Source organism: Strix uralensis, chromosome 6 (assembly GCF_047716275.1).
Source record: "Strix uralensis isolate ZFMK-TIS-50842 chromosome 6, bStrUra1, whole genome shotgun sequence".
Taxonomy (NCBI): domain Eukaryota; kingdom Metazoa; phylum Chordata; class Aves; order Strigiformes; family Strigidae; genus Strix; species Strix uralensis.
Window position 1 is genome coordinate 22871378 of NC_133977.1, and position 15838 is coordinate 22887215.

Here is a 15838-nt window from a genome sequence, read left to right on the forward strand (position 1 = left end):
ACAGTAGACTTGTGAATTACATGCCAATTTTTTTTTCCTCTCTTTTTTGAGTGTTATTTTTATCACCTTCAGTTATAACTTTCCCATATTTATGGGTTTCTTTTTTAGGCTTTTGATCTTTATGAACAAAGATATGCTGCTGTGAAGATTCACCAGCTTAACAAAAGCTGGAGGGATGAAAAGAAAGAAAACTACCACAAGTAAATATTAATGACTTACGCTTCATATGTTAAATTGAATAGCATTTTATTGATTGTAGAAGGTTAATGTATCCATCTTCTTTTAGACATGCCTGCAGAGAGTATAGAATACACAAAGAACTGGATCACCCCCGGATAGTTAAACTATATGACTACTTCTCCCTGGATACAGATACGTAAGTACATAAAATGATACATTTTCTAGAACTTGGCAAGGGTTTTAGTGCTGTATATTAGATAAACAGAATGAAGAGTATTTGAACAAAAATAGTATGTTCTTGCTTTCAGCCAAAGCGTTTAGGGTTTCCTTAAGGGAACTTAAAAACAAAACACACTAGTTGCAGAATTTTGTCTCAGCTAAAGATTGCAGGCCTTCTATAAAGTGATGAAAACAGTGTTTTGCAACACCTGACCAGCAAACCCTACAGGGTGTCCTGCAGGTGAAAGGAATATGCAGTGCTGTAAAAGTTTTTGGGCAGAGTGAGGGCTGCTGCAGGGCAGCTCCGAAAGGCTGTTGTAGCTTAGGCAAGTTTCCAAGACTAAATGACATTAGGAGTCATTAGCATAAGTGTAACCCATGGTCACTGGACTGCACCTCTTTGCATGAAATTGTGTCGCATCTTAAGGGATAGTGAATAGATTTTTCTATTGAAAAACATGCATACATAAATAAGGGGTTTTTTTAACCTAATGCCTCGTCAGTATGGATGCATTTTCTCTTTTGGTGAGTATGAATGTTCTTACTGATGCCAGTTTTCATAAGCTAATAGATATGCCATGTGTTCTATTAACAATTTCATTCATATAGTTTAATATTCAGGCAGCTGTTCTTAAACTTGCCAGTATCAAACTAGGTTGTCATACCTCCATTTCTGATTGTGCAGTTTGATATGTTATTTAATTTTGTCTCTCTGAATTCTACCCTAGGTTTTGCACGGTGTTAGAATACTGTGAAGGCAATGACTTGGATTTCTATCTCAAGCAACATAAATTGATGTCAGAGAAGGAAGCTAGGTCCATTGTAATGCAAATAGTAAATGCACTACGGTATCTCAATGAGATCAAGCCCCCTATTATACACTATGATCTTAAACCAGGTAAATGAGGAACGTTATGACTGAAAAATGTCATCTTTTTTTTATTTTAATCCTTCACTTTGTTTGTAATTCATGCCTGAAAATACCGAAGTTATCTTCTGTATATCAGGCTTATTGTAAACAACTGAAAAAAGTGTGTCTTTTTCTAGTTTCATTGCCAAAATCATCTGTCTTTTCTTTGGAAAAACATTAGTCATAACTCTTCTACTTTGTATTATTTTGACTTGAATTTGTAGAAAAAAAATCATATAGCACATGGATACATACCTTGGCATTTAGCAATATAAAACAGATAAGATCATTAGTTGGCTCAATCCTGTCTGATTGTGGAATGCTAATGTGTAAATAATTTTTCCCTTATCTATTTCTTAGCCTATAAAGGATGTAAATAAGTAACCAATTGCTTTGAGCACCCCAGCATAAGCACTTCAAAACAGGACTTTGCAGGAGTTTTCTTTACAATGACTAATAAGTGTTGTCATAAACCATGTATTCTGTCCTGATTCCATGGCCTTTGTTTTACCACCTTACATGAATGAGGCTTGTATTCATGTATTTTACTCTGCTACACTTCCAAGTGTGGGGTTTACAATGTAACTCTTGGTGCCAGCCTGTTTGCTTCCTGCTGTGTAATAAATTGTTCTTATAGATTTCTCTCACATTACAGAACTGTATGGAATGTATTCTTAGTCTCATTAGTTTTTGTTCTCAGAGGAATTTCATCAAATAACTTTTATATCAAGAAATTATTGTACAACTTTAACACAGGGAATAAGATTCATAGTATTGCAGTAATTTCTTGGCATAATTTTGTGGCATATACAAGCCCTGAAACCTCTAGTGTAGGATTTGTTCTGGGCAGAAAAACATGAAACTTCATTGTAATTGGGATACTACTGTGTTTTGGTGTTTCCTCACTACATTTTGGTGTTTCCTCACTGTCCAGCCAGCTCCCAGTTGAGGGAGCCATTTCAGACGATGATGATAATCTCGAGAGAGAGTCCTGAGACTGCACTGAAATGTGTCATAGTCAAGTTACTCTAGACTTGGGGATATAAAGATGATGTAAAGTTGTCACTTACCCCTCATGAAGTTAGATGTTCCTGAAAAATGAACCTGGTTTTGAAAATAAAGTGTTCTGTTAGCTTTTTGAGGTAATTTTTTTTTTTTCCTGGATAGGTAATATCCTTCTTGTAGATGGAACAGCATGCGGAGAAATAAAAATTACTGATTTTGGCCTCTCTAAAATAATGGATGATGATAGCTACGGTGTGGATGGAATGGATTTAACTTCACAGGGAGCAGGAACTTACTGGTAATGCCTGGTTTGATTTTGCTGTTTAGACTCTGGGTTGTTGTTCAGATTTCATAAATATTCTCTTATAAAGCCAATTTGGAGAGAGAAAGCTAGGATTAAAAATACTAACATGGATGACAAAGATTTTTGTGCAGTACTGTGAATGTTGATATTCCCAAATGTTAGAATGGTAATGTAACGAGTAAGATCAGAGAGTGTGAGTGTGTGTTGTTTATTTTTATACATATATCTAAAAATGTGGAGATGATCACTATGATTTAGAAACTTGGTTTCCCTGAAGAAGCAGGTGTTTAATCTTTGGCTGCAGGTGGTTGAAGACGTTTGACAGAGCTATGATGATTAAGTGTGGGTGCTTAGTCCTTGGAAATCTTAGAGCAGGGATTACCAGCAGGTAATGTCCTTAGGACAAAAGAGTATTTACTCTTCCATCCTAAAGGTTAATGACAGCTCAGCAGCTGTGATTTGTTTTCTGTGTGCACTTTCATGCTTGTCCAAAAACCTGAAGTTTCAGAGCTGCCTACAGAACAGGAATGACAATAAGCATTTCATTGCTTACAGAAGAGCTGTTTCTAGAATTTGCTCTCTAAAGATGCAGCTTCTTCATGGCACAGTAGCTCTCTGAGCCTGGGTGCATGGTAGCTGTGTCAGGGTGGGTGGAATAGAAAGCCTATATTGGCCAGGTTGTCACTTGTGAATTTATTTGCTTTCTCCTTATTCTGCCTGTAGTAAGATCAGAGTCAGGAGCTGAAACTTAACTAAACAGAGAAGCCAGTGTCATTCCCATTTGCTCTGCAACTTTTCCCATATTCAGAAGTTGTGCGTAATAAAGTTTTTGCCTTTTCCTTCAGATATTTTAGAAAAGAAAACACACGTACTCTTGCAGAAATGCCAATAGGCACATGCTGGGAAAAGATGATTATTCAAGTTGAAGCATTTTAGAAGTGGTAGGCTTTTGCTACTCTTCTTAATGCTTTATGTATTTAAACACCAATTTAGATATTTTATTGTAGGAATGTATGTCAAAAAACATTGACCTTTGAATTTCATCTAAAATGTGGCAGGCACTAGTGGTGCTGTAAACTAAGAGATCAAAAAAGGTCTGTGTGACCATTATAGGTTCACGATGAATCTCTGTGTTTCTAATTCACACTTTCTCAGAGCTCAGAATTTTCATTAAGGAGGGAAATAACTTTGAGTGAGTTTGAGGTGGGGCACGAGTCTGTTCAGAGCAGATGTCACAAACTGTCAGCAGCATAGTCCTGGAAGGGATTTCCTCAGTCACTGGGTCTGGTTACCTGCCTTTCCCGGCAGTTAGGTCACATAATCTCTTTTGTAAACTTACAGACGTTTGTATTAAATTTAGTTAGTGTTTTGTCCCCAGTAATCTTACTTGAAGTATGTTCCGTAACCTCAGTTCTCTGATCATTAGAAACCTAATCCTCTAATTTACAGACTGTGTTTATTTGTGGCCAGTTTATACTTGTTTGTTCCTGTGCCAACACTGTCCTCCCTGAAGTAGGTTGTTTCCCTTCCTAATACTTGCTCCTTGGTGTTTTTATAGCTTTTTTTTTCCCTGAATTGTAGGCTCTCCATTCTTCAGATCATTTTAGTATCTTTCTTTGCACTTGCATTACTTAAAGCTCATTTTTCTTGATTGTTGTAATCAGAATTGTACACGAGTATTCCAGAAGAGATTTGTGATTCTGTATGAAATTCATTTGTGTTGCATTCTTATCTTATTTTTCTGCTTATTTCCATTTCCACAAATATTTCTTCAAAATTTCTTTTAAAAGAATGTCTATAGTCTGTAGTTGCTCTAATAGCCCTTAATGCTGTTTTCAATTTTAGATATTGCAGTCAATAATACTTTCCCACATATTGATATGTTTAGGAAGTTTTGTTTGGTTTTTGAAGGAGGTTCCATTTCACCAGTTCTTTTGTAATTCAGGAATGGCACAGACACTTCCTCAACTTTCAGCTCTTTAAGTATGGCTTCCTGCAGATTATAGGAATGGAAATAGCAATCACCTTTGTCTACCATATACCGCTCTGGTTAATGTCATCATTCTTACTAAAAACTTAGATATCACATAAAGACCCTTTACGTACATTATCTTTGATTCCTAATCAGGCCTTGCTGTAAAATGCCCTTTATGGCTTTCATCTTTTCTTTATCTGATAGATGGAGAAGGTTCATATTTAACCTAGGACTCCAACTGAAAAAAAAAAAAAAAAAAAGTCATTATTAGTGATTTAGGTAAAGAATGTTAGTATTTGTGCTTGTATGAAATAGACCGTCTCTTTGACTGACTGACTATACAAAAAAACTGTAATCTCAGTTTTGACAGGTGTGCAAGGTGTTGGAATGTGGATTGTAAGGCAACTGTACAGTTGTCAAAAGATCAGAGATGTGTATGTGAAGTGTTTGTATAATCTGAGCAGGTTCTAGTGATGTCATACATCTACTTGCAGACACTGAGATGCATGTTTTGTTTTCCAGGTACTTGCCCCCAGAGTGTTTTGTAGTTGGCAAAGAGCCACCAAAGATTTCTAATAAGGTTGATGTATGGTCAGTTGGAGTAATCTTTTTCCAATGCCTTTATGGTAGAAAGGTAAGGAAAATGTTGTTTGAAAATCTGAGTTTTAGTGTACATGCCTGTTTCCAGTAGACTGTGAATTATAAAGATGTGAATCCATGTGGAAAATTACTTGTGCTGCTTTTTGGTGGTGTGCATTGATATTGCAAGAAATGTAGAAAATCTTGACTGAAACTTTTTTATTTACAGAATGATTAGCAGTTTGTATTAACACTGCAACAACTTACTATAGCATAAATATTTATGAAATCAAAGTATTTGGATAACTCTCATGAAGAAAATCATGTGCTTATTTTTCAGCCATTTGGCCACAATCAATCACAGCAAGATATCTTACAAGAAAATACAATATTAAAAGCCACAGAAGTTCAGTTCCCTGTCAAACCTGTTGTAAGCAATGAAGCCAAGGTAACTTTTTGTATGATTTCTGAGTAACAGTTAAAACATTCATCACAAAGGATGCAACTGTAAAATTTCTGTTAATTTAAGAGTGCTGTGGAATGTAGTAACTAAACATATAGGAAAGCATAATGGAGACCTAGCATTTTGATGATTTTATTTAAGCAAAGTTACTCTGGAACTTCTCAAAATCATGTACTTCAAAGTGAGACTATATATATATATATATATGTATTCCAGAAATTTGCAAGCAGTTTTAAAGTAGGCTGCCTCAAAAATTGTCTGTTTTACTTTTTCCCAGAGGACCTTATGTGTCTCACTCAGGCTGTCTCACTAGAAGTTCTTGTGAAATACTTCTGCTAACAGTAACAACCTCTTTCTGAAAATAGTGAATGTTATTCTCTGAAGCCTTACTGGCTTGAAGAACTATTTGATTACCAAATACCTGCAGGATATGCCTGCTAACAGTCTTCCCCTTGAAAGTTCATAGGATGTGTATTAACTCAAAGCTGAGTTATAAACATAAATTCTTAAGATTAAGAATCTGTAAGATATGTTGATGCTGATTCAGGAAATAAGACTGCCAAAATAGTTGATCAGCCACAAAGGTGTGGATGGCAATGTTTCCTGTATTTAAAATTCTTACTTTGAAACATCTGTAGTACCAAACTCATCTCCACAGACTAGCTATTCAGAAACAGATTAAGGTGGTTTCCCAAACGATTGCTGCTGTGATCGTCCATAACACAAATCCAATTCTGTGAATATGGAAGAAAATATAATATGTGTGTTACTTGTTTGTAAAATTGTCCCAATTTTTGAAAGATATAGTAGATACGTGATACATTCAAGTTTCAACAAAACATACTTAGATTTGTGACACAAGCTGCAAAAAATTTAGGAATATTGCAATTTAGCTTCTAAAGATTAAAGGGAAAGGAAACCTATTTCTAGAGGCTGTAACTTCCCAAGATAATAAGTCTTTTGAGTACATAAACCTACTGTTACGATTCATGGTATATTTCCATTGGTTATACTTTCTAAAAGTAGTGTTAGTGAGCGAGTTGCAGTTAAGGTTATTAAAATTCGGTTGAAGAATTGTATTTTGTCCTCGGGCTTTTGTTTGTTTGAGGTTTTTGTTTGCTGGTTTTATTTTTTCACCCCCATTTGGGAAAACTGTGTCCCTTGAATGCAGTTGACAAATACGCATCATATAACTGATGTCATTACATGTTAACAGTTTATATCCCTGTCTTTTAACTTTGTGTTTCTTTGTCTTTAGTAGTTTTTACATAGAGGATGTTGGGAAAGAGTAGACAGTTCAGCATGGAGAATGGGCAACTTATTTTACATTCTCTGTGCATTCCACGTTCTGTTTGTTTGTTTGAAAGACTGAAATAAACTTTCAGTGTTCTCCACTCTTATTAACATTGTCACGATAGCTGTAAGAGAGAGGGAGAAATTATTCTCTGGTGGAAATGCTATAAAACAATTTCAGACTAACTTGTAAATTCAGACCATTTATGATGACTGTGTAGAATCCAAATTGTCTTTCAGATTTATAGGCCTGGCAGTTGGAAAAGAACAGCTTGTAAACTGAAATTCTGATTTGGAAAGCATGGAGATGAAATAAATATGGAACCTGAAATGGCATTGTTAATTAGTTTTCAGACTGTAACTGTCCTTTGCTCCTCTTCACTTTTTCCGATTTTGTGCAGTGTTCTCCTTTGCATCACAGTAATGTGTCTGCAGTGCCACAGAAGCATCAAGTATTTTACAAACATTTTACACACAAACTCTTACTCTGAGGATCTTGCAAGCAACTCTTAACAATTCATTTGTTATGAAGGATTTATTGTTAAGAATTTGATTAAAGTCCATAAAGTCCAAGAACATGTGAATATATATTAACAGATGTACACAATTTTTGTTTTGTACCTTGTTCATGCTGGATATGTAAATGATAAAAGTAAATTCTAGCAGGTTTCTTTGGAACTTGTATCACAGATTTTTTCCTTTAATCTCCAGTTTTTAATTGGAGCAAAGAACAAACAGCTGAACAGATTTATCAAAGAAAAGATATGTAATTCTTTTAAATTAAGTTCTAAATTAAGTAATGATGTGCTGCTCAGTTCTGCAGCAATAATAAGGATTTTCTATCATTAAATGTTGCAGCCCAAGCTCTCGGGAGACCAAATGTTCTGTGTATGCTAGACATAAGACTTGACAGAAACTTTGAGCACAGAATGATTGGCATATGTCATATGGACCTAAACATAGGATAACATAGTGTCTCAAGAACAGTCCTGAAGCTAACTACAGAATTTTTCAACTGATTAGATATTTTTAAGTAGATGGGATTGATTTTTTTCTGGGAAAGGAGTTCCAGCTAGGTAGTGGTTTCTTAAATAGTCTATTAGTTATTTAATCCCTTTGGAACATATTGTCAGATTTCACGTTTTACTCTATTCCGTCATGGCACATGTGGTAATGCCTGTTTCAGAGGTCAGCTAAAACGTTGAAAATTCTGTCCCTGCATCTTCTATATACTCTTCATCTACCACACAGCTGAACAGCTTTAGAAGCTCTGTTGAACTCTTTTCTACTTTTTCAGTCCTCTGACATTTGCTCCTGGTTTTTACTAAGCTGTTCAGGGATAACACAGGCAGAATTCTAATTGTGTGAGATGCTAATGTTTTACTTGTAAGTATAGTTCCTAAGCACAGAAATACATATTTGAGGTGTGATTATTTGAAGCCAATTATTTTGATGAATTTTTTTTTCTGTGGTGACATTACATTTTTTCATTGGACTCAGTAGTAAAATGTTGCACTGTCATTTGAATTGAATTACATAATAAGAAGAATTTGTTTAGAAACTAGTTTATTCAGGAGGGCATGCATGTTTACTTGTAAGCAGATGTAATTATTTGTAATGGTATTGTAACTTTTTACATTTCTTTTCTAGGCCTTTATCAGACGCTGTTTAGCATACCGAAAAGAGGATAGATTTGATGTCCACCAGCTGGCTAATGATCCTTATCTTCTCCCTCATATGAGGAGATCAAATTCTTCAGGAAACTTGCATATGACTGGGCTAGCAGCATCCCCTACACCACCTACTTCAAGCATTATTTCATACTGAAATTTCTCCAACTGAGGAATGGCATGATACCTTTGTGTAGTTTCCAGATGCAGACTTGAGCTTGAAAGCATATGAGTGTTTTTACACAAGACAAGTTTGATAACTGTGTTTTCAGACTGAAGTCCTCCTACATTGTGTCATTTGTATGATTTGAATGGATCATGGACTGTGAATAAATGTACCCTTCTGAGAAACACCTTTAAACGTTGAAGGATGACACTGCCTGTTACACACTAACAGGTATACTGTGTTTAAGACTGAAGAAAAGGTTTTTAGTTTTTTCTGGGGAACATTGTAAATAATCTTTTTAATACTTAAAGTACATTTGGTTGATACTGGAAAGTTCTAACATGAAGGGTAGTTTTTCATTATTTAAATAAAAAAGGGTAGTGAGCAAATTTGAAAACACAGGAAAAATTCCGTGCCTGGTTATAAACTAAATAAACTGCCATCTTCCCAAGACACTGATCTTTTGAAACCAAAGTAAAGAGTGTGAAATGGTCAAAGATATGTTCTGTATCAGATTCCTCAGATAAAATTGTAGTATTTTATTTGGCAACTCAGGCTTGTACCTCCAAAAACGTGGTGGTATTTCACTGAATTTAGATTGGAAGGGTGATATGGAATTCCTGGTACTTACTTCTCAAATAGATTGCTAATTTTGAAATCTGCTCAGTTTTCTAAAAATACTATACTTGCTGTGGTATTGAAACTTGTGAAACTTGCCAGGCTTTTGATAAAAGCAAGCAACAGTATGAAACCAAATGCAAACAGGTCATGTATAATGTTCTATGCAGGAATAATGATAAATTCCCTTCTAGCTCTATTGTAAATTGTTGTACAGATGTCACATTTTCAGTTAAATTTCAGCAACTTATTCCTGTACAAATGTTTAAAGTATGGCTTTTTCTAATTGGATATTGTATTTTTTTTAAGTCTCCCTCAAGGCGCTTTTAATTGCTGCTAAACGATGTTGCTTTTACTTTTGCGAAAGAATCAAATGACCTCCTTAAGGTGCAAGTCAACTGTACGTTATAGAGAGATTAAGAGTAGGTAATTCATTAACAATCAAGGCATGTAAAACTGATCTGTGTTGGCAATACACAGTACAGTTCTTTAAGTCAGTTTATTGCGTTCTCAACCTGCAGAGCGCATTGATAGTACATGTAGAAGTTGCTCATGGTTATTCTCTATTTCTGGAAGTTCCTATCAACAAGGAAATGTTTCTTGTGGCTTGTACAGATATTTTAAAATATGAAACATTTTCTAACTGCCTTGTATGGTAGAAACTTACTTTTCAGAACAGTGTATCTCTCTCCCATTCACTATTCTTTTTACTATCCCATTCTTGATGCTGAATACCTATATGTAATTTTGTCCATGTTGCAGAAGGAGGAGGCTGTATTACCACAGGTTTTCATTTAGTATTGTACAGTTAAACTGTTGCTCTTGTTTCTGATGTTGCAAGCCATTTTGTTTTCATTGTATATAAAGAAACATTAACTGTCTCTTTAAGATGCTGCTGAAATTGTAGAGAATGTAGCCAAAACAGTAATAAACAATGACAGTTGAAATTTCAAGGTTTTCATTGCATGTTTTTGCATTTCAACAAAGAGCAAATCAGCTAACCATATCACTGAGCTACACTTAGCTATTTAAAGCAAACTCTCTTTAATTACAAACAAAAGGCCAATAATAGAATAATAAATTTAAGTAACATTGGAGGTGAAGGGGGAGAATTCCATGAAACTTAAAACATCTGTTGTAATGAAGTAACCAAAACATCATTTCACTGAATAGACCTCACCGAAACAATTTTAAGTATTCCAATGGGTCCTTCTAGAATTCTTTAACAGTGGAATAAAATTAGCTCATAGAATAAAAACAGACTCAAACAGTGAGTCTTTCTGCCTTATACTGCACCAGAGTACTGGGACTGCATCCTTTTCACCCTCTATAGCACAAGACCGAGTACAGGGTTCAAGGAGAATGTGCCATAGCTGTAGGCTCACATTAGATTTTATTCCTCCTTATTCTGCATGTGTTGATATCGGAAGTTAAATCGAAGAATGTTTTGCCTAAGGAAGAGATGTAGGATTGTGTTAACTGTATTTTTATTTATCTCAAATGTATTATGGTTACCCCTAGTAAAGGGAAGTTTGGCAATATATTAGAGAACTACTTAAGTAGCTGGAAATTTTACAGCTACCTAATAATAAGGGGGTTTATGCATTGCACTGATTACATACAGACTTGTTTTTCCTGTTGTTAGCATCTGGGAACAGGCTACTGTGGCTAAATACATGGCACTTACTCCAGCTTTACAAATACACATTTCTGAAACCTAAATACTCACTTTAAACAAAGTTTCATACAGAAATACATGAAAGAAGAGTCACCACCTCATCTTTTGAATCAAAGTTGCAAGGTTTTTACCTCCAATATACACAGTTGTGTTTGTGCTAGCACCTTACAGTGCTGTTAATAAAAGCGTTGTACTCCACATGGAGTCATTCTGTGGTCACAAGATGACATCTGAGTTAGTATTTGGTCCAGCAGTTTGTGCTTGGGATAGAAGTACCCCTGAGGCTGAGTCTAGAAGTCTGAATTACTGCTGCTCATGGAGGAATGCTGATCCACTCCTAGGTAATTCATGCATCAGTTGTTCAGTCTGTATTTCATGCACATTTTACTGATTACATTACATGTCCTCCATCACTGGATTTTTCTAAGCTCTCTTGTTTTAGCAGCAGGTAGACAAAAGGAATGAAGTTAAACTTCCATCAGGCAGTTTTTAATGAACCTTGGAAATAAAAGGCTTCCTTTAAATTCATAAATACTTTAAAATTTCTGCATTAACTGGAAGATGCTAAAATACTACATTGCTGTATAATAAAAAAACTATGTATGAAACAGAGGTGACTGTAAGAGAAGTTCTGCAGTTTTAACTGTGATTGTAGTGCTACAGGTCATTGCAGTCACTGTTAACGATGGTTGGCTTGATTCTGGAAAACAAATCATGTTTTGGCACTTCTTTTATTTATGTTTGTGCTGCAGTTGATCAGATTTAAATGTGGAACATTATTCATCCTTAGCTTGGTCTATGCTAGTTGATAGATACAGTTTTCATGTAGGCTAGTTAATATTTTAATTTTCTAAAAAGGACCTTTAACACTCGAAAGAAGACTGGAAGGGCATTGCATCGCTGGCCGACTGCCCAAGTGCTACTGACCCCACACACTATGGCTATGAGCAAACCGCTGCATAATTAAGAGAGGCTTTCAAAAGCCCACAAAGCCGGGAGCCCTCTCGATATGCGAGTCACGGGCGCACGAGGTGCCGAGCCGCTGCCGAGGGGTGCTCTGTGCTGCTGGGACCCCGTGTGAGAGCTGGGGGCTGCCGATGACAACCTAAGCAGGTGACTTAAAAATGAGCAAGCCCTGGAAAGGTAAACACCCTGGGGTTTGAAGCATCCTGGGTGCTCCTGCTCCAGCTTTGATGTCTTCCTGAATGTGAGGAAACCACAGGTCTGAGGCAGGACCACCAGCCTGACCAGGCCTGTCCTACCCATCCCATAGCTCTCCCGGCCAGGCAGGACACAGCACATCCAGTTTGTAGAGGGTGTGCAGGTCCTCAGTAGTGCTGCTTCTCCAGCCTTGCTCTGGATTTCAGCTCTGCTGGAGCTGAAGCTGTTCCTGTCATGTCACAGAGGAGCTGCAGTAGCTGAGGGGCCCCGGCTGGGCAGGTGGTGGCAGCTGTCCCCTCCTCACCTGCCACCATGTTTTCTAGAGGGCTGTAATGGCAAGGGATACTGCTGGGTAGAAGGGGGCTGCCAGGAAGGGTGAGAGGTGACTCTAGGATGTTTATTTCTTCTCAAAGAGCCACTGGGAGTTGCTGGTCTTCCCCAGCAGTGCAACATTGTGTTGGGAAGGGGGACAGGGGAGCCCAGCCTGGTGGGAGGCCTGGGCAGGGTGTCAGGGCAGGGACGGCCTCAAAATTTGGAGGCAGAGTGGTAAGAGAGGCTCCCAGTTTCAGTGTCTAGAACACTTCAGTCTCACAACGACTGTTGTATTTTTTAAAACTCTTTTTCTACCTATCAACTGCTGTCAGAGGGAGGACCCTAGTTTCCCAGGTGAGGGGTGCCTGGCAGCATGGACTGACAGTATTTCACTGTCATGGTCTCACTGTGTGCCCACCAGCCCACCATGTCTGCCTGCTGCCATGTCACTGGCGCCAGGACACCATCATTTCCACAGTCCCAGCACGATCCTGCCATGGGCTTCAGGGTGTAAATACCTCTCCTGAGGCCTGGAGCATAACCAGCTCCAGGCAGCCATGGATTGTAGAGTTGAGGACTGAGTAAGGTTTTCAGAGAGATAATGAATAATCCAGCAATTTAATGTCCCTGAGACCACAGATTGCTTAAAGGAGTCTAATAAGCAGAGCTCTGCCTGAGTCACCAACCTGCAGGCCTGGCATTACATACCTGCCACCTGAGGCCAATGTGTTTCCAGGTGCCCCTTCCACAAACAAAACAGGTTTTACTTGATCCTCAATGCTTACTAGGCAAGGGTCCCTGAAAAACTTTTTAGTCTCTTCCAGTACCCAAGTTTGGCTCAAGTTAACTTATATCCTGACAAATTTGTCCAACATCATCTTAAAGATACCCATCAGTGGAGGCTGCGTTACTTATCCAAGTAATCTACCCCAGCTTTTCCTAGCAATCTACTCCAGTTTTTTCTAGCATCTTCTCTTTCTTGCTGCTTATTAAGCCTATTATTTCCAGTCCTATGTGCTATGGCATGAAGAACAATTCCCTGCCATGTGTAGTACATGAGCCTTGCCTTCTGTGCAGCCTCCGTGTATTTAATTTTTAACTTCATGCATGCTTCTTGAGTATCCTTTGGAGTTAAGATTATTACCCTCTGAACAAGTGAGGTTCTTGCATTATTTATTTCAGATATTCAACTCCTAACAGAATGTTAGGAAAACTTTTGCTGTCGAAGAAATTATTTTTTTCTATTTTGCTCTAAGTAATTGAGTCATCTTGCAATCTTTTCATTGCACTATATTTTCCAAGCCAGTGAAATTCTTTGCATAAATCAAGGAAAAATGCTTTCCCTAGAAATCTACTTTTGTATCTAGTGTCTCTAGAGCTAATCAGGTATCATTAAGAAATTACATGATGTTTGAATTTCAGAATCCTCTTGTGCAAATCTGTGGGTATCCTCTTCTGTGCATCATTAAAACATGCACAGGGACGTTGTTTAAAAAGTTCTGGAGATCAAAATCACATTTGCTCTATCCTCAGAGGATGTGCTACCAGCAGGTCACCAAGCAATATATGGTCTTTTCTTGCTCTTGTGTGGAAGCAATGCCATGGTATTCAGCAGAGCACAACTCTGCAGCTCAGTGAAACAAATGTGCTTCCTGGGAAGAGAATGCCATAGCCTCAGCCCTGAGCCCCAAGCCCAGTACTGTTTCTGTAGTTTGGCAATTATGCTTTCAGTGTAAAAAAAGCATAAGCAGTCCCTGGACATCACCCCTGTGTTCGCTGTTACTCTTGGGAAACCTGTTTACCCATACACAGGGTTTGATCATTTTTGCAGGTGGCCTGGGGTTCTGGCTTCCTGTTATTTTCAGTATTGATACACACAGGGGTTGAGTAATTGCTTCCTTCATCGAGACTGGTAGCACGGTCCTTAGCAGAGTCATTGACTTCAGTAAGGTCTGGGAGCAGCTATAGCTCAAGAGGCATAAGCATGATCCACGGCTTCAGTGCTTAGAAATGCCTGTCAGTACCTTGCTGAATCAATATCCTAGGGGTTTTTTGATGTTGAAATTATGAAATATTAATGGTTCAGGACAGAAGGAAAGTAGTCTTATGCACTCTCAAATCAGCTTCTTCTAAATGTTGTTCACTAATAAACAACTATGATAATTAAAAAATCAGTTGTGTGCAGCTTTATGAAAGACAGTATATTATGATAAATACATTAGCTGTACATACAAGCATAGGGTTTATTTTCTTGATGATTCTAGTTGAAGGCACTAAAGTGCCACACACATCTACAAGTCTATGGCTTGTATATTATATATGCAAAGATGATCATTTCAGATTGTAGTACTCCTAGGTAGGATCTGACAATATGTCTCTCTTATTGACCAAATGCCTTTTAACCTAAATTTATATATTGTCTGCACAACTTTCACTGCAATGGAATAACTGGAACTGGGACCTGTACAGAAGGAGATTTAAATATGCATCTTCCAGCCCTCAGGCATTGGTCTTGCAACTTCTAGGATAGCTGGGCTGGTGCTGTGTCCAGGAGTGCTCCACTGTGTGACCATGCAGCCATAGTCCATGAAGTGTAGAGGATGCATTCCTGAAACATGCAATGGTTAGCAACTGGATGGGTAGCAAAGATTCCTGTAAGAATCAGTGTGATAGTGGGGTGATGTGTGCAGGGCCTTGAGAAACACTATTTGAATACACAGGGATGTATTTTTCGACATGAGATCCTTCCTATTCATATCCCACTAATGCTTCCAGAAAAGAGTTCTCAGTGGTGTGAATGCAAGATAAAGACAGGAGAGATGGTTTCTTGTGTCTTAACCCATTGGGACACACTCAGGACTTTAGCAGGCCTGGAAGGAAAGCTGAAAAAGGGAACTGACTCCCCATTAGCATTGGTGAGAGCTCTGCAGGACAGAGCACCAAGAACTGCGCTTCTCTGTATGTGTGTGTGAGCAGGTCCAACAGATCTTTGCTTGCCTTCATTGGTAGAACAGCAGTTTCCACTAAAACCGATGAGACTAGCAAGGACTTAAAGGATTCAGAGACGTAAAACATGTTCCCCCATGATCCCAGATTTCTACCTTCTACCTCATCTGACCTTGGGCTAAGCATGACAGAAAGAGGACCTGCCAAATGGTCACATACATGGGGCTGACAGTGAAAAGGTGCAGCTTCTTTCATTCGCCTAGCTTTGTCCTTCTAAACAGCCACATGAAGAGTCGTTGCACAGCTTTGTACATTTGCATAATGGAAAACTTTCTTCATGACAAAAATAATCACCCTAA

The 15838-nt window shown here is 37.8% G+C and overlaps 1 protein-coding gene across 5 annotated transcripts in view; it reads left to right on the top strand.

The window, feature by feature from the left end:
* TLK1 (tousled like kinase 1) overlaps positions 1 to 10335 on the top strand; it is a 71032-nt gene extending 60697 nt beyond the window's left edge. For all 5 annotated transcript variants that reach the window (XM_074873242.1, XM_074873245.1, XM_074873244.1 and 2 more), the window contains exons 15-21: positions 109 to 200; positions 287 to 376; positions 1128 to 1297; positions 2477 to 2612; positions 5116 to 5227; positions 5513 to 5620; positions 8579 to 10335. In XM_074873242.1, coding sequence (XP_074729343.1) covers positions 109 to 200; positions 287 to 376; positions 1128 to 1297; positions 2477 to 2612; positions 5116 to 5227; positions 5513 to 5620; positions 8579 to 8755 — 885 coding nt within the window. In that variant the 3' untranslated portion in view covers positions 8756 to 10335. The remainder of the gene's footprint in view (positions 1 to 108; positions 201 to 286; positions 377 to 1127; positions 1298 to 2476; positions 2613 to 5115; positions 5228 to 5512; positions 5621 to 8578) is intronic.
* The last annotated feature ends 5503 nt before the right edge of the window (positions 10336 to 15838 follow it).